General features: G+C 40.9%; 1 protein-coding gene across 6 annotated transcripts in view; it reads right to left on the bottom strand.

Annotated features, from left to right (window-relative positions):
* Positions 1–3,025: 3,025 nt before the first annotated feature.
* pacsin3 (protein kinase C and casein kinase substrate in neurons 3) overlaps positions 3,026–23,132 on the bottom strand; it is a 34,189-nt gene continuing 14,082 nt past the window's right edge. For 3 of the 6 annotated variants that reach the window (XM_053513273.1, XM_053513271.1, XM_053513272.1), the window contains 9 exons: positions 16,764–16,864; positions 15,205–15,361; positions 14,200–14,435; positions 13,944–14,099; positions 12,231–12,406; positions 11,027–11,147; positions 9,548–9,675; positions 7,715–7,884; positions 3,026–4,209 (listed from right to left, as the gene is read on the bottom strand). In XM_053513273.1, the coding sequence (XP_053369248.1) occupies positions 4,094–4,209; positions 7,715–7,884; positions 9,548–9,675; positions 11,027–11,147; positions 12,231–12,406; positions 13,944–14,099; positions 14,200–14,435; positions 15,205–15,361; positions 16,764–16,817 (1,314 nt within the window). In that variant the 5' untranslated portion in view covers positions 16,818–16,864 and the 3' untranslated portion in view covers positions 3,026–4,093. Of the gene's footprint in view, positions 4,210–7,714; positions 7,885–9,547; positions 9,676–11,026; positions 11,148–12,230; positions 12,407–13,943; positions 14,100–14,199; positions 14,436–15,204; positions 15,362–16,763; positions 16,865–16,983; positions 17,044–17,279; positions 17,431–23,132 lie in introns of those variants that run through there. The other 3 variants (XM_053513274.1, XM_053513275.1, XM_053513276.1) reach the window with 3 other exon arrangements.

Here is a 23,132-nt window from a genome sequence, read left to right on the forward strand (position 1 = left end):
ACAACTTCTGTCGTATTGAACTTTCAGCAGCCTGACACACATGATGTCGTTATATAATTCCTGTTATCCTTTCTAAACGTAGGGAGTTTTTCCTTGCCACCGTCGCCCCTGGCTTGCTCATCACGGACAATCTCTATTGTCTAAACACATTTTTTTTTTCACTCATACACACTTCCATAAATTTTCTTTTTATGTTGAAAAGCTGCTTTAAAAAGCTGCCATTGTTAAAAGCGCTATATAAATAAAATTGAATTAAATTAAATTTGAATGGAAAGTTGATTAAAAGGGAAAACTGTGGAAGAAAAAAGTGCACAAACAACAGGGATAACTGCAGCCTTGAGAGGATTGTGAAACAAGGACCATTCAAAATTTGGGGGAGATTCACAAGCAGTGGACTGCATCTGGAGTCAGTGCTCCAAGAGCCACCACCCACAGATGTATCCAGGACTACAGCTGTCGCATGCCTTGTGTCAAGTCACTCTTGAACAGGGGACAACGTCAGAAATGTCCTTTCCTGGGCTAGGGACAAAAAGGACTAAACTGCTGCTCAATGAGCCAAAGTCCTCTTTGCAGATAAAAGTTGCATTTTTTTTTTGCATTTCGTTTGGAAGACAAGGTCACAGAGTCTGGAGGAAGAGTGGAGAGGCACAGAATCCAAGTCGCTTGCGGTTCACTGTAAAGTTTGTACAGTCAGTGGTGGTTTGGTTGTTTGTCACCTGCGGTTGTAGGTCCACTGTGTTTTATCATGTCCAAGCACAGTGCAACTGTCTACCAGGAAGTTTTAGAGCACTTCTTGCTTTCCTCTGCTGAGCAGCTTTATGGAGATGCTAATTTAATTTTCCATTAATACCCAACACCTGGTATCCCTGTGCTTGATTGGACCCCATAGAGAATCTACAGGGTATTATTTTATTATTTTCATTTTTGTTCAATAATGAATGGCACGGTAAAAAATGTTTTAAGTTGTTGTCTGTTTATACTTAATATTTAAACTGGTGGCACAGTGGTGTAGTGGTTAGCACTGTCGCCTTACATCTTGGGGGTCTGGGTTCGATTCCTGTCTGTTGCATGTTCTTCCCATGCTTGGTGAGCTTCCTCCCACAGTCCGAAGACCTGCAAATTATGCTAATTGGCATTTCCAAACTGTCCGTAGTGTGTGTGTGTGTGTGTGTGCCCTGCGATGGACTGGCATCCTGTCCAGGGTGTATCGTGCCCCAAGTCTCCTGGGACAGGCTTCAGGCCCCTGCAACCCTGTATGCAGGATAAAGTGGTATAGATGATGATTGAGTAATATTTAAACCTGGCATGATCATATGATTTGTATTATATTGTAGGTCTCACCACTATCGAAACCACACCACAAGTACGCCAATAGAGTTTTTATTAACTTGCCTGTTGTCGGCCACAGTCATGCCAAAACAAAAACGACAGAAGCAGGACTATAACCTGCCTCTCTCACTCGGAACAGGGCTTAACTCACACAGAAAACTAAAGAAGGGGGTGCAAACTTTTACACATGACTGTAGCTAAATAATAATAATTAAAAGAAAAACGCAGATCTGAATATGATAGATAAAGTAAAGGCCATGTGATTGGACAGTATACTTCAAAAAGCAATAAGTTGTAAACACTCAGTCTGCCCTTGCTCAGTAGCGTCCCCTGCTGAACTGCCAAAGAACAAAGTAATGTTGTAAGCAAAATTAAATAACATAAAATTAAATTATAGTTACATTTGTAAAAAAAATTCCAGTAGGGGGCATCTCAAAAGATCATGCAGAACATATGCTAAGGTATGGCTAAGGTATTCTCTCTCTATTACAGTAACACAGGGAAACTGCTTTAATGTTAGTTTTGTAGGACTGAATTATTTTGTAGGAATCCCAGTAGGGGGCGCCTGGAACTTCACCTGAGAGATCAAAGGAAGCCCTGGAGGCTCATACAGAAAATAAAACAGCTAAAAATGTCCCTCTTTAGGTTATTATATTATGGAAAAGTGTTGCACATAGGCGTAAAAGTTAGCACTGAAAAAAATCGCCACAAAAAATAGTTTGATTATACAACAACATGCTGTTAAACTGCATCCTTTTTAGGTTTAACTAATTCACAATGTATTCGAATCCCCTGTGGGATTCCATTACTGAGAACCTTAGACCCAGGCCTGTATTCACAAAGCTTCTTAAGCCTAAATGTTGCTCCTAATGACAAAATTCTAAGAAAATCTTTAGAATTATGATATTTGCTTAAAATTTCTCCTTAAATTTACGACTAAATCCTGGTGAAGATAAAAATGATTCACGAAACTGCTTAGCCCTAAAAACAGGTCCTAAGGTAAAAATTGTTAAGACTAGAGAGGAGCACTTATGTAAATTGGTAAAAGCTGAGCCCTTTTGCTCCCATCAATCCGAAATGGATTGCAAGTAATAAAATCAGTATGATAAATAAATGGAAGAACGTTAATAAAGTAACTTCTGTGTTGAAATGGGTTGCTTCAAAAGTAGACACATTTTCAACATCTAGCTTTTTTAATGAACTATATTTAGCCTGAAACAAAGACTTTGCATAAAGTAGCCTCTTGTCATGATCATACAATTTATTCTATTTTTAGTATATATATTTATATACGAACATTATGATTTCACGGTCTATTCTACCATCATATATTCAATTTTCACAAAGAGCACATTTTAAGACCTTTACACATTTTCTATGGACCAATCACAGTCCTTGAATTGCTGCGTCATCCCGATCAACGGGGTCAACCACACATCCTCGCTAAGATAGAGGTTTTCGTATTTGCCTTACTCAGAGTTGTTTTGAGAAATTTCCTAAGTCACTTTTAGACTAGGACTCCCAGCTAGGACTTTTACACTAAGATAGGAGCTCTCTAAGAAAACTCCAAGAAGCTTTGTGAACACTAGCCCTAGCGTGGAGTCGGCCATCAGCCATTATAATAAGCTAAATTTGCGACCCTAATGTAGGAGAACAAAATTAAACCATGTAGTCTTTAGTGACAACACACATTAAATAACCAGCTCATCTGTGTTTATTTGGATTTTTTTACACTGATTAGTACAGGTTGATACAGTAGATAAATGTTAGGTGTCAGTCATAGATGCGGAAACCAGGATCACTTTTATATCGTCTGACACTCGCACAGTCTGTACAGACAAGCAAACAGAGATATACATACATACACACACACACACACACAAACATGCGCTGCTCAGATAACCTCACATAAGTCATTGGTCTGAGTCTTTAATGGTGCTTTTAATTAAAAACAGAAAATAAAATTAAAAATACAACTAAAAGATCTATTCGATTTACGCATCCTCTGCTTCAAAAAAATAGAAATTCCTTTAGGACCTGTCAAAATTATCTGGTCTTACAGAGCCCGTTTTGATCCTTAACTTTCTCGCATTATACAAATCCACAAAACGTTCACGTTTACAAAGAAAGGTTAGAAAACCAACGCCAATACTTTCAGGAATCCTACAGCGATGTTTAACTATGTGCAGCCCAGTTGCCCTCCAAGTACTTAAGCTGTTAAAGAAAATATATTATATATATGTACATGAAAAAAAACTAAACAAAAAAATCAACTTGATCTGCTTGAAATAAATACTTGCGATGATTTCTGATACATCTGAAATTCTCAAGTACAGGATGTAAACCGACCTCCCATAGTGTAGATGCAGCCCCAGGATACATCAGAAAAGCAAATACATTTATCCCTTTAGAGAAGCGAAAAAGGCTGTAACAAGCGTGGTGAGTGTGGTGATAGTACTTTTAACTCTTCAGCTTTATTTCTGTCCATTCTTCTAGAAAAAAAAAGGCACTGTACCTATAAAGTCTTTCACAAAGCCACGAATTAGGCCATGGCACCATGATCCTAAATTTCTCAACAATTTATATAAGTTTTTCTCTTTTTGTGGTTCCTGTAAATGTAGTGATGGCTAGCAGGGCCTCCAGAGCGTCAGACGGGCCCAGCTGGCACAGTTCAGTGTGATCAGTTCAGTGATGATGAGGCCTTCTCGAGGAAGGTGGGGTGGGGTGGTGGCGGGGGGGGGGGGGGGGGTGTCTTGTTGGGTCATCAGGAGCCGATGATTTGGACGTAGTTAGCAGGGTAGAGGCCCACCTCGCCGCTTTCCAGCTGCCCTTTGCACCAGCCCTGCTCGTCCTCCTCTCCCAGCTTCATCAACTCTTCACCTGTCAATCACAGACTGCGTTAAGCTCCTGCATTGCTTTTAACTTTGAAATGAATTGAGCTACCGTTTGTGATCAGTAAGAGTTACAGTATTCCAGACTGATCTACTTGGACACCATGGAAAAGCTGATCGACCCGGAGTTATTTTCAGAACCGTCTGCACAACCTGTGCTGAACCATTACTGCTTGTTTTTTCCTGGAAATAAAACCATTTAAAGTGGATGCTTTGGTTTTTGTGGTGCGTCATACTACCACATTTGACTTGTGCTACCGATTCTCAATAGATGAATTTAATGCGTTTAGAATGAATCTATGATGAAAACATATACATACATACACACATATATACACACACTGTATATATATAAAATATATAACTAAATAAAGCACCTTAAAGTAATGTTGTAAAATATGTTGCTCAAAATATGGTATGTTTATAAATATAGTATGTTTATAAATATAGTATGTCAATAACCGATGCATCAACCTTGTGTACTGTCATTTTATTTCTTTCTTTATTTTTTTTGTTCGTTTCATTTTTCCATCTTTTCTCCCCAATTTATTGTTGAGCAATCCTCATATATTATCCAGCTCTCTTCAATCATACAACAGCTTTCAATCTGGGATGTGAAAAAAGAAGAGATCACGATTCCTCTGAAACACATCAAGGCACCAACTGCACTTTTTGTGCTGCATATTATTTAATCACAGGGTAGCAAAAAATAAAAATAAAAACCAGGCCCCTGTTGTGTGTTAAATAAGCTTAGAGACGGCCATGATTGGTAAGCATCAGAGCGATCGATGGGCACAGCCAGGTTTGCTTTCTCAGACTTTTGTGCTGTGGGCTCGGCAGTATGTTTACCCTTGATCTCCAAACCGTAGCTATTTTTATTGCACCACTTGGGAGCATGCCTGAAAAAGATTTTGGCTTTTTTTATTTTTTGCCTCAGCAAGTTTACAAAATGAGATTAAGGAAATGGCAAATGCTAAATTAAATTGGTGTCAGAGTTGGGGACTTTTTACTGCCAAGTCCATCTGTTCTTTATAAAATAGATATTCGTTTTGTTTACAGAAGTGTCCAACTCCGTCTGAGGCTTGGAAAAGTAACGCTGATGATTAATTTCACACGGTTACAAAACTATCTAAGGGATTCATACTTCAATTTTAACCAAATCAGGCCCACGTGTAACTTTAAGAACGTGTTCAGGGGTTTATGAAAAGTGCCCTAGCCCGGATCACACCCATTTTTTTTAAGTTTTTTTTTTAAGCATTACACCGAATCCCAGGACTGGAATTGAGAATTTGAGGTTTCTTCAGGTCTGGAATATGAGAATCCCAGACTGAGACTCAACAAAAGGTTTGCAGAAGCAGGCAGCTGTAATTCACAAGCAGATGGAAGCAGATGGCCAGTTAGGGAGCTTAATGGACAAAGGCTGTGTTGAGGAATATGGGAGTGTGTTGGACGAGTTTAATATACTTATTCATTCCTCTAGGACAGGATTCTTCTACTCTAGTTTTGGAGGGCCAGTGTCCAACACAATTTGGTGATTCTTCTGCTTAAACACAGCTGATTCAACTATTCTAATCATTACCGTGGTTCAGTGGGTGTGTTTAGGTGTTGTCGAATTAGGTTGAGTTGAGTTTAATCCTGGTCAGGGTCATTAGGTGCATTTACATGAACCCCGATACATCCACTTTCACAATCGAAATAAGCGAGGGGGTGTAAACTTTTGATAATCCGTTCATTATTGTATAAATCACATTCTACTCTTATTTCAGCTCGTTTTTCTCCCTCATTGGTATAAATATATACTTTCTGCGCAGGGTTGCGACGCAGAAGTGACAAGTTTCCATTAGGGAAATTTTCCTTCCATTCCCGATTGGTAAACTCCATGAGAACCAGCTGTGTTTACTTTAGACTTTCATCCACTACGTCTCTAGCTGAGGAAATTGCACTGCAGGGCTCACAACTTACAGTTCCTGTATTAAGCAATCTAATCAATCATAAATGAGGTTTGGTAACCAATCATAATGCAGTGGAAAGAATTTGTTGGAAAAGTTGAAAAACCTAGCATAAGCTCAAAGTTGGAGAAAAATACTTCTTGTATTTCCAGCAGATTAAACACTTTAAAGTGGGCATAATCACTTTGCAAATGTAAAAACAAGGTATTTTCTGGTTAAATGATTTGTGCATAGGCAGCACAGTGGCTTAGTGGCCTTGCACCTCCAAGGACGATGGTTCGATTCTCGCCTCGGGACTGTGTGCCTGGAGTTTGCATGTTCTACCCGTGCTTGATAGGTTTCCTCCAGGTGCATGTGAAGGAGCATGTGTCTCTGTGTGTTTATTCTGCAATGACAGGGCACAAGGCAGGGTACATACTGGATAGGGTGCCAAAAGTCTCCTAGGATAGGCTCCATGCTCCCGGGACCCTCTATACAGGATAAAGCAGTTCGGGATTGAACAAACTCTTCACGGAAGCATAATATGGTTCACAAGCATCTCTTTTGCAAATCCCTTAATCACTAGGACATAAGTGATCCAGTCGCAGAATACAATCCATGCACGAACATTGATCTTTTGCGTTTCATAGCTTTGTAATGGTTCTTTGAGAGTATTGATATTTGAACTCATAACCTTGTCATAACTAGTACTTATATTCTGAGCTGCTCCTGTGCATGGTGGTTCAATAGTCTCTAGAATTTTCGTCTTTCTGATGAACCAGTTATTGTTATTGTTTAACTACAGTGTGACTGTGAAGCCACCAGCAGGTGGCAGAGGTGTCTTCAGAATCAAGGCTTGATAATTACAGTACATTGTGAATCATGACACTGCAATGACGTGGCTAAAAAGGATCATGATTACACTGTGAACAGTTTCATTTTCTTATGGCTGCTGAAGGAGGAAAGATCTTACACCACCGGAAGCTGTAATATCACACGTAACCCCAAATTTGTAAATATATCAGATATGAAGTCGCACGACTGGGGTTGCACTGTATGAGCGGGTGTGAGGAATCTGACATGCTACTTTCGCTGGTAGTCTTAAGCAAGGTGATCCACTCTGAAAACCCATACATTCAAAGTTAAACCATGCTTTTGTGCATCAGTGAGATTATCAGATAACTGTAGGGCAATAAAAGGACACACAAGGATTTCCTCACTCATCAATCTTGGCAATCTGTCCAGTCACGGATGCTTTCCTAGATTGATTAGCTTTAGGAAAACCTGGATTATAATATCCTTTTAAGTCTGAATCTCATAAAAACACTCATGCTCAGATTTGTCCAGCTCTGTCCCACATATCCGTCGTCAGTCAGAAAGATCAACCGATTATAAACAGTAGCTTTATCCGGTTCGTTGTTGATCTTCTACTCCGACTAACATGAAGGAAGAGCGTTTAGACGAATCCCACCTCTCTACACGCCGTATATCATGCTGGTGGTGCATGTGTGTATGTACTGTACACGTGTGTGTGTGCCATTAATAAGCATTAGTAGGGATTAATACCTGCTTTAAAAGTCAGCTCATCAGATTCTTGGCCAGTGTAATCATACAGTGCTCTAACGCGCACACCCGCTACCTTCTCCTCCTCCTCTTCGAGCTCGACTCCGTTCGCTGCTATGTACTTCTTGGGGCTCTCTTCATCAGACCAGTCCGAGGAGTAATCCTTGGCAGCGCTGTGTAAAAAAAAACAGATGTTACAGATGTGACAAAGACTAAATAGCCAAATAGTGATCATTGGATGGTTTATTCTAACAACATCAAAGACAAAGCAATGTGAAAAAAAATGTACAGGATCAAAGAACAATAACAGTCCGTGGTCACTATCCCAAGTTTTTTAATAAATTAGCTTTTTATTAACCGTTAAACATTTGCAAGCGTTTCATAAGCGCTTCACCAGCATAGCTGACGTGCATGCGATGGGATAGGGTTATTCACAAATAAAGCTGTATATACTGTAATATAGAGAGAAAAACTAAAAAAATAAAAATAAATCAATGCGCTGCATACAATTAATTACATAGGAATTTGAACAATTTCAATAATAACAAAGCAGACGATTTATATGTGGTGGTCAATATTGATACTGAGGCGGGCCGCCATAAATAAATCAGCACAGGAGAAAGACTGGATTGTGCTACTGTTTTAATAAGACTTAAACTAAGGAGGAAATGTGCACCTGATTACCGGTAATTATTAACCAGTTATTGATTGATAACCTGTTCGACTATCAAGTGATAGTAAAGATAGAAAAGTGAGCAATTTGCAGCCCTGATAACAATCGTGCTTCCACAAGGGGACCCGATATGTCCTTTCACAAATCAGGAGCTCCATTTAGAATCCGACACATGAGACGGATCAGAGAGGATCCTGTCGGTCTGATGAATGAGACTGTTCAAAAATATCTCAGAGAGTGAGGAGTGTGAACTCGCCCATCATCTTTCTTGCAGTCGTAACAGAACTCAAGCTTGGAGCTTTGAGTTTAAGGTTTCTGAAACAGCTTTGTAATTCCATAATGCAGAACAGACTCTATTACTGTGCTAGCCTCGTAAAATCTAAACATGATCTGGAGGACACGGATTCTAGCATTGCCCTGCGATGTGAATATGCTCAATAATACAAGTTCTTAGTCGCTGTGAACCACTAGACACTATGAACTATGAATAGCAAGGAAAAGTCATTGGCCTTTTGATTTCTTTCTTATGTACGTAAAAATGCAAGAATTCGGAGCACTGTGTTTAATTTCCTAGACTGCATGCTAAATAGTGCATTATAGAAAATCCTTTTAAGAACAGAAAATATATGTCCCCTATTGTTAAACTCATTACATCACGTACCAGAATGTGTAACGTTAAATGCTGTTGCAAAGCCATGTGCTTCTGTTGTCCTCTGATAATCAGATGGCCATAAAAGACACACTGATATTAAGTATCTTAACCTCTGGTGCTTGCAGTGCCACAGATATTGACACCCAGCTTGACTTTAGATATTAGGAACGAACTATTCTCTAGATCAGCTTAAATTATTAGTAGTTAATATACCACCATGCAAGCACACAGATACTGCGCTGAATATTGCCTTAGCTTTCGGACTACTACCACTACCAGCAGGGTGAATAAGATAAGTAATCGGATAGCAAAAAGAGTCGACACCGCTCCAGTTAAAAGGTTAATGAGCACTAAAGGAGCTTTAGGAATAAACCTAGCACCTTATAGCTATAATCTTAGAGCTCTCCGGGTAAGCATTTCTATTACCAAATATATTTAAAAAAAAATCTAAGAGAAATCATTGCGAAAAAGATTTGCATCAAGACAAACTGGAAATTCCTGGATGCGTTACCGGATAGTATCTGGTGGAGTCTGAGGTGCATCATCAGCAGCGGAGACGATGTTGGTCAAGGTGACGTCATCCATTCGGCTGTTCCTATCTTTGCGGCTGATCGAGCGGTTGGTCTCTGGAGACCATTCCTGAAAAAGTGTGCGCGAAACACATATTAAGAATACTGTAAATATCTTAACACCCTCCACAAATATAAATAACAACCAGGGGTCGGTCTATTTAACCACCAATAAAGCATGAAAATAGAATCCAGTCCTAACGTGACCCATTGCAAACACTGTCTGTAACTTATCAGGGTGGCACATGGTAGGCCCCTCTGTTGCACAAATAGCTTTAGTGTTCATGGAAAGAAAGAGGGATGAAGTCCTAAGAGTCTTATTGACATGTTCTTCTTGACTCGTCCAAGAAGCCCTAACGGTTTGATTAAGCGTTAGTCAAAAGATAACATTCAGGTCCAACTTAGCTTTAACTGTGGTGTTGGTGGAGAGAAAAAAATAAATCCTCAAGGGGGGGCTGAGAATAAATAAAAGTTGGACCAGCGTATGGAAAAGGGAGTTTTGGCACAGAGAGAAGGATCCCACATTCCACAAGCCATCCGTGGGCCATGGAAACAACAGAGCATTCACCATCAGCCCATTAGGATTCACTACGTCCAGGGCTCATAGTCAGGAAGGCTCAACCGATGACAGCTTGCACACAGATACATTGTGGGGCTTCTACTGGAAATGTCATATCTCTTGGCTAAGCAAATGTTAGAAAGTTAGAGTTCTGACATTTATAGGTACACAAAAGACTATAAAACAAATGGGCTTTACAGGGGGAAACTACAACTGGATCCATCTCAAACTGTGGGGGTTGGTTAGTCCACTATATATGTACGTATCATATAGAAGAAGAATTCAGGCTTTTACATCAGACCAGCCACATCTCTGAACTGATATTAAACCTTCCACACTGTACTGTGACCAATGAGGCCACCTTATTGTTCACTATTTATACCAAACTGGGGTTAGTTCTATATTATGCATGCCAATTTAACCACTGAACCTTAACCTGGGACCAGTTGACTGCAGTTTTTGTATCTTAAACTGGGGCCACTTCAAAACAGAATTTTACACTGGGTCCAATTCAGTGTTGATTCTCCAACAGCACTTCAAAATCTCAAAGCGAGAAGAAATACTGTATCTTGAATTGGGCCGAGAACATTATACCTCATACTGGGACCAGTATACAGTACTGTTGTATAGTTAAAACTAGCTAACCGACCCGGCTCATACTGGGTCCGGCTAACCGACGCGGATCATACTGGGGCCAGTTTAAAAACAGGCCAGTTCAAAAATGTACCCAATACTGAAACCAGTACACTGTTGCTGGCTGATTGGGGCAGGCTCAAAAGTTCAGCTTAAACTGGTAGCAGTTCAATAACTTTGTCAGATTGGGGCTAGATCATGGTAACCTAGGGCCAGTTTAATACTTTACCTCAAACTGAGGCCAGTTCATGCTCATTCCAGGTCCGTGTGTGTTCCTCCACCACCGCAGGTCCTCTGTGTCACTGGCAGCATTAATAGTCTGGTTCAGATCTTGATACAAAGCCTTAAACCTGAGTGAAAAGTTTTGAAGAGTTATTTTTCATCAAAGTAAATCGGTTACAAAAATCGAACAGGGAATATCTTCATTCTTAGCCCTGTTTAAGTTCTTCATTCTTGGGACTTTATTTGGACGGCATATGCAGACATGGTGCCTGAGAACACATGTAAATTTGGTGGAGTGATAAGCCAACACACCTTAACCAAACACCCTGGATCAAAGGGGAGATTCCATTCCTGCACACAAGACTATGATCTTGGGAGGAGACAGATAATTACATGGAAAAAATAATGCAATTGTTTTTAAAAAGCAACAACAGCAGGATTTGTGACGGTTCTCGTCATGTTTCAAATATGAGCACTGCCTCAACCTTTGTTCGAAAAGACTCTGGTTAATGGACAACATACTGTTGAACATTCTTTCTAGGGTAAACAGTGATAACAGGGTTCATAGTCAAAGAAAAGTAGACCTAATAGTTAACATTTTGATGTATTTGCAAATACATGACTGAACTCAACAGCCTTGAGGGTTCTAAAGCCTGACTGCACAAATAAGCATTGCAAAAAGTAGATATGGAATTCTTTGGATTTTAAGGCAGGGATACTCCATCCTTATAGTTTAACGTGGTTAAATATTGAACAAGAGAGTTACAAAATCCTAAATAGACTAAACATTAACGCTTAAGTCATTTTTAGGCCTGAAATATGATGTCCGCAAGCACACGAATGCAAAAGACAACGTCTGGACCAGACGGCACCAACTCCGGTAAATATATACAATATATAAACGTTCACTGTTGCGCACCAGTGGAGGTGATCAAGCTCAGTCCACAAGATGGCGATATAAGCTACTGGACACTCTGACTGTTTCCAAAGTTAGGGAAGTTAACCTAAGAAGAAGCAATCAGCTTCCTTATGTTGTTTCATGTTATAGTGCCCCTAGTGGCACTGCTGAGACTGCTCACATTTCTTTCGCATTAGGATTTTTCGCCATGATGTACGCAACTGGCCTTGCGTAGCTTGAAGCGTTTGAATACATGCGTGAACCACGTTTCAGACGTTCTACATGACATTCAACAAAACTGCTCAACACTCACCCTGCATTGCTGGAGAGGTCCAGGTGCTGATGAATATCCAGCATCACCTCCTTAAAGAAGCACAGCCGCTTTTTCTCAGCATCTTGGGTTATCTCAAACATCTGCTCCATGTCTTCCATGTAGCGCGGGTTACAGCGGTTCAGCTCATCCAGGGCTTTCTCGTAGCGGTCCTTCATCTGAGACATGACACACAAAGCAGCCTTTAATTTAAAAAAAATGCGTCTCGGTTGGGACAAAAGCTCAGCTTTAAATAAGATCGTGATGAATCAAAGTATATAATTATATATCTTGCAACATGTCAAGAGTGACGACACGAATAGAAAAATTTGATTGTGGATGTTCTGTGAAGTTAGCACGTTATCGTTGCCGTGATAGGCCCAAAAGACAAAAAAACAAAGCTGAAAACCTGACAGGAGTGCAAATCTCTTATGAGGTCACATCTACTGATTACAGAAAAGTACAAAAAACAAGGAGAGGGAAAAAAAATCCTGTTTCTAATGACGATAGCTCTCCTTTTGATTAAAAAAAAAGTATGCATGTTAATAGAGACTTACAGCAAAGCAATAATGCAATAAGAAAAAAAAAAGTTTTTTTTCTACTTGGCGCTGAACTTATGAGAACTTATTACTCCGCCAGCCGTTGGCATCAGGGGCATTTGTTATTCCCCCTCTGCCAGGTATCTGGATTCCGCTTGCCTTGTGTGAGCAAGTATTCACTTTCCTAAACACTCTACTTTCTTAAAGTACTAAGCCGTATAAATTATGATGATGCAAGTATAAACTGGATTTCATGAATGGATAAGACAGCACTATGTCATCATGTCTCCTCATAGGTGTGTCTCAGCTCCCAGGAAATAGGTGTGCATTGGTTTGAGTTCGGACTTGATTTGTTTGTGTGCTGGTAGACGATAGCACCATGGGGCCATTGCATTTACAGCCTAAAATAAGCTCGCTGTTGATTTGATCAGCTATTTTTAACGTACTGCAGTGAAGCGCGAGTGGAATCGTAGCTTTTATACAACTCCACATTCCTCCCCCCCCCAAAAAAATGGACTGTAATTTAGTTTCCACTAACTGCAACCATGATCCTTAGAATAAATGCGACTATGCGAATATGACTTTACTCTCTGAATGGCTTGACATTTCTGTCTTAAACTACAATAATGATTATTATACTATATGTGACTAGCAGTGTGACAAATCACAAGTCCTCTTTAAAAAAAAAAAAAACATTAGAAGATACATTACTACCCCACACGTGTCTATAAGTTAGTAAAAAAAGCTGATCCAAAATGGCACCAAAGGCTTTCACTATCAATAAAACAAGCCTGTCTTGTCTTGGCTAAACAGAAACTAGCATTTTGGTCTCCACCCATTGCGTTTCCAAAGAACAGACATCAGTCACTCATCACACGATAAACATACACTGACTAACTCCACTGTGCATTCTTTACTTCTTCCAATTATAGCTTCATCATACTGGAATCAACAGGACTGAATAGTCTAAACTTGGTGATTAGTTCACTTAAGGATTCTTCAGGTTCACCATGGACACCATACAGTATGATATCCTGGGATTTCAGGATACAGACATAATTGACAAGACATTATTGACTTCATGTGTCATAAGTGTGATAAGCTCTCAAGAGCTGTTCATGATCCCTAGAGGAGCCATGGATAAACATAACACAATCCATGAGCTAACACTGGTTACCTTCTCAGCCTCCTGAGTGCATTTCTCCACCCGATCCGTGAACTTGCGCACCTCCTCCGGGGACTTGGTCGGGTCGGCTTTGGCGTGTGTCTCGCGCGTCATTGCTGTTCGCTCCTCCTTACGCGCCTGGTGGTAACTCTTTTTAGAGGCCTCTACCTACCAAAAGGTAACGCAACACTCAGCTCATTATTCACTTTGCATCCTTTACAAAAAAGAGAACCGTTTCTGCGCCGCGATCTAACACGCTATAACTCACTTCCTTAAGTTTGCGGACCCAGGGTTTTTGGGCCTTTCGGAATCCTTCATCTGCGTCTTTGGTCTCCTTGAAGCCTCCAATCATCTGCTTGTGGAAGGCATCCTTCTGCCAGATTCGGATCTTCTCACTGTCCTCCGTAACCAGCTTTTCTTTCAGCTCCATGTGGATCTCGCTTAGCTTGTCTGCTGCATTCATAAACGCGTGCCAAGCCTTCTCCAGGGTGCCATATTGTGAGCCTAAAAAGGGAAACTCTTGTTCAATTGTCATGTTCAAACACAAAATGTTAAGCAAAAGTCAATGTTATCTGGCTCTAAAAAGCAATCTCTGTTTACTCAAAATATCTAGAAGGGACATTACCATAATTCCACCATGATATGATTTGTGGTTTGCAATAAAGTGCTTACAGAACAAAGTAGGACATCTCATGGCATGCTTAATTCTCTTATCACACTCCAACAACTCAAATCTACTTTCGAATCTCTAACCAAACGTGTCAATGGAATGTGGCAATTTCCATAAAAACAAAAAACAAAACAAAAAACACACACATAGGGGTGAGATGAGTGCTACAGAAGTGGAGTAGGACGAGTATGTTCCTTGATGGGTGTTCTAGATATGATTTACAGCTTCTTTAAAAAGGTCACATGGGAGGCCTGAACAGGCTGGTAATCCAGGCTTACTCGCTCTCTTTTACATTTACATTTAGGCATTTGGCAGACGCTCTTATCCAGAGCGACTTACATTTTTATCCCATTATACCTTTTACCTCTACAGGAGTGCATTTATTGCAATTCACAAATAAAAAAAAAACTGTACGTATACAATTCCTAACACTGCTAAAGAAAGACTTGGCCATCTTGGCGATCAAGTGAGTCTGATGGATCTACATGCCTGGTAAGTGAAAAATACAGTGGTCATGCCAACCAACAAAGATCTGTTTGGGTAACAGGTTATTTTCAGAGGACAGGGAGAGCCCCTGTGGCCTCAGACTAAAGTTAGGATCACCTTTCTCTACAACACCCCTCCATCTTTTAGCCCAGTCATTCAGCTGCTGGGAATAGGCCTTCTCGATCTTGGCACGCTCCTGGAAGCAGCTGACCAGCTCGTTGCAGAGTTTGTAGCCGTCGTCAACCCGCTTCACTGTCCTCTTGTAGTTCCCCGGCTGAGCAAGGGACACAATAAGATGGGACAGTTTAGAATAAGAACCGTAGATTGTGATATTAATGATTCACATTCATAGCTAATTATATTAATAAGGCATTATAAAATGTATCAGTGTTATATAGTACCTGGCCAAAAAGTGGCCTTTTCACAAGGGGCAAATTATTGGGCTGTACCAAGCAAAGAAAACGACTAAGAAGATTTGAAATGACTGGAACTGGGTCCTAAAACACTATTACAATCTGGAAGGATAGTGCTAAACCGTTAAATTTGTGGAAGAAATGTGATCAGAAATCATGAATAAAGATCACACTAACACTTAAACATGAAGTTCTTACTCTCTCACTCATCGTCATTACCGCTTTAATCCTGTATTCAGGGTCGCAGGGGCCTGGAGCCTATCCCAGGAGACTTGGGGCATGAGGCGGGGTACACCCTGGACAGGCATACACACACTCACACACTCATTCACACACTATAGGCAATTTGAGAACACCAATTAACCTAACCTACATGTCTTTAGACTGTGGGAGGACACCGGAGTACCCGGAGGAAACCCACCAAGCCTGAGGAGGACACAGAGACAGGAATCGAGCCTGGCCGAAAATCGAACCCGGACCCTGGAGGTGCAAGGCGACAGTGCTAACCACCATTGGTTGCAACAATTGGTCAGGTCTAGGCTCAGCAATGCTACAAAAAGGAGTCAGCTGACGATCTGACTGTACTGAACGACCAGGGTATCACATCTAGGGAGTTTTTCCTTCCCTGGCGCACAGGCATATTCCAGGACTCAGATTGTGAAAGAGTGCTGCATGGGGAATCATTTTCACACGTGAACCAGCCACCACATTGTGTGCTATAATCAGCGCTCAAGGTGATTGAATATCTTATCGTGTGCAAGTTTTTTTTTTTTGGCCAGGCAATGTATTAACAATGCGCGTCATTATTAACCAACTGTTCAGGGGATTGTTTACACCGATCCAAGCCAAACAGCTAGTGCGTACATTTGTACTGACAATAACTAAGCTCCTTATTCATCATACAAAATGTGCTAGAGTTTCCAAACGAGGTACAGAATTGTTTTTCATTCCCATCCCCACAAGCACTTGGCAGCAGCCATCCCTGCTATGCAGTGGCTCTACCGAGCTGAGCCTCAGAGGCAGCTCCTAACTCTCTTCCAGACGAGTGCAGACTTGACTGAGTGTTTTTGCACCGGAGGTGGAGGAGGGGCAGTGAAGCAGATCACCTCTTAGGGAGGTCATAAATTACTTTTTTGCATCTTTGTCTCACAATTCTACACATCAAGCTGTCAAAACAGACTAGGAACCATTAGTGCAGTGCGTTACCCCAAATGGACTATGTTTGTGTGGATGAGGTGAAGGTTCTGAAAAATGGCTTCTTACCTCCCAAAAGCTTCCATAGCTCCCAACGTCTTGCAGGTCCCCGTCGGAAGACATTTTAGGGTCACCCTTGCAGCACGGAATGATTGCGGCTTTCTGTCAAACTGAAGACATGAGACAATGTGATACTACGCATGCGCTAAAGACGAAGAAGGCTAAAAGAAATAGCAAGGACTGAAATAATGTTTATTTTGCAACAAAAACTTGTTCAACCAGCCACTACCTTGGCACACTGCCCTACACCACATGCAACCGCACAGACCTACAGGAAAGTTCAATGGTCTACAACTACTGTAACGCGTTACACCACAGAGGTTTCCAGTTTTACGTGCAAACAGCTGGCGTGGATACAGGTTTTTTTTCCCCCTCCCCAACCGTGGAAGGATTAGAGACGTCAGCTTTATGCCCATTCCTAATATCGGTCATGACGCAATACGCCGTAGATTAAACATTGAAAAAGTAGCAATGTTTGGAACTAGAGAAAATCTTATAATAGAACAGATAATAGCGCAGACTCACCAATAGGCAGAAATTTGTCTCGTCCTAATGTGAACAGGCTCTGCCTCAGCTTGGGCGCGGCAGTGTGGCTAAAGATAACGGTACCCTGTCTACCAGCTTGTCGCCCCTCCACCCCAGAAGCTCGACTACTCAACAGTAATACCCGTTCATATCCACATCTGACACACTTCCATCAACCACTGAGCCAAAGGAAATTCCCGTATGTAGCATCGGTCATGTCCTGAAATAACCTGTGTTTATTAAAACACCAACTGTTGGCAAGAACACCTCAGAACCCATCCGTCAATAAAACAGGTCTGGATTCTGATTAAACTGAGACTTTACAGCAAAAAACAAATAAAAAAGTTGAACCTGATGATCCTTTAGTGTAAATCCTCAGGGGCAGGTTCTGGGACCTCTAGCTGTTCTTATTGTTGAAACCAAAATCACTCAGGCTTATTTCTCTAGACAGACACGGCAAGTAAGAAAAAAAGGCAAAGATTCATTAAGAGCATCTGCTTCGAATCCATGCCAGACACAAACAGTGTTAATGGAAAATTTACAGCCTTAAGGGGTTCTGAGTGTCTTTACGAGAGTTTCCGGTAGAATAGGAAGAAAGGCCGCTCTGCCAAACCTGCTTAGTATATATACACAAAACCAAACTTTTTGGCATTTCTTAATTAGCTGGATCAATTTGCCAAATTTCAGTAAGCCATAACTAACTAATGCTTCTGAAGCATTTCTTGAAAAAAGGCATGACCTCCTGCAATGGACGTTACAAGCTCCAGCACAATACCACCACACCTGTTTGTTTTTTTTCCCACCTCTGAATACGATATCAGTCCAAGTCCTCGGAGGAGGATAATATTACTCCTAATGTGTGATGGAACATGGAAAAAAAAGCTTGTTTTCTTAAGGAGAAAAGGAGCTCAAATTACTTCCACTAAACTTCCTGCGCACACGACGGCATGACGGGTAGGGGGAGGGGGCAATGGAAAGGCCACTCCTAATGGAGGCATTTCCCATAGCCATGCGGAAAGAGGAACATACATGAGAGTCCTGCTTGAGCCACGCATGATAATTAAAGCTTAAACAACCTTAGCTTATAAGACCAGCTATGAGGCTCAGGTTATAAAAGAATGCCTCTGTGTACAGAGCCTTGGAAGAGATTGTTCCACCCACCCACACACACACATGGAGCATCTCTGACAGACTGAATACTGGGGGCAGCAGCTGTGTCATGCTGGACTCCGGAAATAACCAAAGCCCCTGAGATCTAACAGAACTAGCGAGAGAATACAGCACACACCATTACGGGATTAATCTCCTTCGGATGTTAGCGATTGATTTAAACAGCTGCGCTCAGATGCATTCGAAGAACCCCAATGAACTCAATGGGAAAAAAAATCTTAATTTTTAAATTATGCAAGGCACTTTCGATCACAAAACCCCAAAATTGGAGGACGTATCAGGAAGATAGGCCATGTAAGCAGAAAGCACTGCGTGAATGCTTTAAGAGACTTGATGCACAAAAACCCTGAGGAAACCAAAAAACAAAAAAAGGTTTCAATGTAATTGAAAAGAACAACAGATCTAGACGGATGCTAATGGGTTGCTTCTAAAAGCAGAAGTTCTAGCAACTGAGAAGGTGCCACCAAGGTATATTAAAAAAGAAGAACGTCAAATTTTTGTAATAAATTCTACACAACCTCATACCATAGTGAGAGGGTACGAATTGGAACCAAAACAAAATGATTTATATTATGTCCTGAATGACTCCGACTACACGTATGAAACGAATGAATAATGCGAGTGAGTCATGGCTGCACGAGCCACCTCAATCAAAATTCATCAATGACGCATTACGCATAGAGCGTGATCATCGATAATGATTTTCACTCACCAGAGGCTTATGACGTCGTCTTGGCAGAAAAACAGAAACAATCAATGATTTAACGAGCATTTAATATTCCTGCTTTTCTTATGACCTTGATAGAACATGCAGTACTTTTGAACGATTTGAGTGTTTTGCCAAGTAGTGGTTGTATTTGCTAATTTAAATTGCAGACGATCCACAAACAATCTTTTGGGAATATATTCTTATATTTCGCATTCTATAGAAATATAAGCAATTACGTTTTATTTCTTCCTTTCTGAGTCAGAAAAAGTGTTTCATCAAGCATCAGCCAGCCTAAAGGCCACGTCATGAGCATGAATGGGAAACTCAGGAGGTGAAATGAAATCTAAGGAGGGAGCATTAAAGCTTATTGTATTTCACACATCACTTCCTTTTGGACTCGACACGAACAACACCTAGAGAAAAGTCACTAATTATGTGGATCTGCAAGAACTTTCAAGCAACCAAATGAAAGCATACACTACACACTTGACACAACAACGTTAAAGGCATTTCAGTCTCATCCCAACGTCATCGTTATTGTCCAAAATCATCAAAAAAAAAAGAAGAAAAAAAAAAAAAAAAGAAAAGGCGTAGCTAATGAGCTCAGCCTGAGGCACGCTAATTACTGGTTGAAAACTTTGTCCACAATCAGTGAACAGAAAACGGATAGTGACAGGAGAAAGGCGTCTCAATGCTTGCTAAACGTTCTCCATGTGTTTTTTAAATCTGGTTGAATAATGCTAATGCAGTTGAAGTTTGGACTTTGTATAACCCTTAGCCAAACACTTTTTCCCAATTCCTGACATTTAATCCTATAAACATTGCCTGTCCTAGGTCAGTAAGGATCACTACACATCATTTTAATAATGCAATGTTTTTTGCAAATTTAGAAATAGTAGTTGAGAAAGATCTATTGTAGCACTTCTATCTTGCATCACATTCGCAGTGGGTCAGAAGCTTACGTACAGTTCTTTAGTATTTGGTAATATTCCCTTTAAATTGTTTAACCGGGGTGGCTCTGGAACCACAAGACCTATGGGGATGCTATGGTGTCTGACACCAGTAGTCCCTTTGGGTGCCGCAATATGGGACCTCCATGGATGGGACATAGACGGGTGCTCGATTGGATTACGATCTGGGAGTTTGAAGGCCGAGTTGGCAGCCTTAGTCTCTTTGCCTTCCAGGCCCCGTGTGCAGCATGGGTGATCTGTGCTGAATTGGCTTTTCTGTGGGATCAGACCACACGGTCTAGCCTTTGGGTGCATATATAATCATAAAATTCTATGGCATATAATGATAATGTTTTGTGATTTAAATGTTATGGCTGATCCGTGTGATATGTGTAATGCATACAAGAACATCTTACTTTTGTTGGCCATTCATTGCACATGACCAGCAGTACACACACTTTCACTGGCACTAACCCCGAATTTACACCGGACATGCCATATTAGCGAAAGTGCGCTTCATTTTGTCAACAAATTTAGTGGTTTATATACACAGCGTCATTTCAACATGGGGGAAGTGGGCGGACGAGGTTGGGTCAGCTGCAATCACACAACGCAGTTTAATGAAAATGTGTCAGACAGCATGACGGTAAACAAACAGTGTGTGTATTTTTTACTGGTTATCCATTAAGTGTCACTGCTTTGCGAACACTCCGTTATGTGACTACAGCTTACGCAATCACGACATTATAAACACAGATTATGAACTGTACAGTTTAAGCATACGAGTTTAAATAAAGTCAGGATGTGTTGAATCATGTATAGACGCAAGTGATGGAGTCAGACAGCTGGTGGGAATTCGCTTTAAGCTCGTGCATGCATGAGATCAATTCACTGGAACTGAAGAGCACTAAAGCAAGACTCCACCCAGAAACACATTAAATATGTTTATATTGAATATTTGTGGGGTGCTTGGGGATTCTGGTGCTAATTTGTTGGTAAGGGCTGTATTTATGTTATTCCCCGAAGGTGTTCCAGTGGTTGTGCGATGTGCCGAGATCACAGGGGAGATCGTTATTGCTAGCAGTTACAATGGTGTTTAAGAGAAGAGAACAGTGTCACACATATGGAAAAACAGTCAGGTTTTGCTGGGCTATTAAGTTCAACATAATATAATTTTTAAAATCTTGCAGTGATGTTGGTTTCCAAACCAGAATTTAATCAGAAGAACATGAGCAGGAGCGATAAACCAGCCATGCTCCTGGGAGGGGGAGGAAAAACTTGCTCTTCCTTATCATGCATGTTCGTGAGCCTGCATAAGCAGAAGTATGCGGAAAGCTTTCTTTTACGTGCGTTATGACACACCGTAACCCTGAATGAACAGATCAAAAATATGATTTGAACACAATAAGATGAGATCGAGGAAGGCAACCGTCACCTAATATTATTCATATGTCTGGGGAAAAAAAAAAAAAACACAAAAAAAGTCAATCTCCTTCATGTTTTACTACTTGATCAGCCTTGGTTGTGTAGTTCAGAGGACGCAGAAGTGTGAAGAGCTTGAAGATTTCTTAGTCGACACAGGGCATGTATGACGTTGCCTTTTCTAAACAGAGTTCCTCTTTAGTGTTCAGGGACGGTTGGCTTTTATATTTGATTCGAGCTGTGCCCAAATCCACCATATCATGCTCGAGGTCACCTTTTTTTTTGGGGGGGGGGGGCGGGATTTCCCCCCGATTTTCTCCCCAATTTGGACATGTCCAAATTCTACCATCACTAGAGGCTCCCACATTAAGGTTACTACTGCAACTCAGTTGAGATTAGGGAGGGCCGAAGACTATCACGCGTTTCCACCGAACCACGTAACGCCAGCCGAACTGCTCACTCGCGCACCGTTGGGGCCAGCGTAACACACTCGGAGGACAGCGCTATCTGCTTTTTTCACTTGCGTGAGCTCACAGACGCCCTGATTGGCTGTAGAGCCGTGATTATTGTGGGAGAACCAAGTATCCCTCACGACTGAGAGCGCGTTACAGCATCACCCGGGAATCGAACTCGTGATCTCTGGATGATGGGGCAAAGTCACCTTTTTTTTTTTAAGTGGGTTGAGCATGGCATGCCAATCTGTGCCTGTAAACAAATATTGCATATTATGCCAAATGTACCAAATTTTGGGGTCAGGTGTGCTCTGGTGCTGGCCTGAGTGTGAAAGCACCCTGAGAGTGAGGGTTTAATCGTATGCAGACCACTATGAACTGTAGCAATGGAAAAACAAAAAATTCAGTTAAGTATTACAATTCTTTAGTCAACAAAATCAATTGTTTAAAATTATTCTTTTGAAATTTCCATATGTTTGCATTTGAGGAGGCAAAATGCTGCACTTCCCCTATAATCGTCTGCTTTAGAGGTGGTCTGATCTAAACTATTCACAAATTAGCAGGAAGCGCAGCATCCTGTGTGGTAAGGGCAAATTATCTAACATATAAATGAATAAAGACTTTAAAAAAGCCTCGCTTTAAAAGATCGTAACAATATACAAGTCTAATGTTGGCCAAGTTCAACATGAAATGATGGATTATATTTCACATCATTAAAGTCCAATTTACCAGAACTGAAAGCGAGTTTGCAGCCTTAGCATATATATAAGTAATTAAAAAAAAAAATTTTTGCAAGAAACTCAAGAGGAGATAAGCGTTTACTAATGCAAGGCAGAGAAAGGGGCGGGGCTTCCAGGGTGTCAATTTCTATCAGGTTATACAGAACTATCATTTATTATGATTCATTATTTATAATTATTTTTTTCTGGGATGGGCAGGGGGGGGGGGATGGGGTGGTAAAGTGTGCCCGTCATTCTGCACATGCCTTAAAGCTTGCATGCTTGCTGTGTTTTTATCACGTTATACTGTAGATATGGGAGATATTCAGGGTAGGTCTTTTCTAAGAACTGTCACGGCCTTCGTCTGAAATCATCTGGTTTCACTGGCTCGTGTTCATTTCACAATTCATTTAAACTTGCAGTCACGGTTT

Source organism: Clarias gariepinus, chromosome 15, assembly GCF_024256425.1.
Source record: "Clarias gariepinus isolate MV-2021 ecotype Netherlands chromosome 15, CGAR_prim_01v2, whole genome shotgun sequence".
In the NCBI taxonomy this organism is placed as follows: domain Eukaryota; kingdom Metazoa; phylum Chordata; class Actinopteri; order Siluriformes; family Clariidae; genus Clarias; species Clarias gariepinus.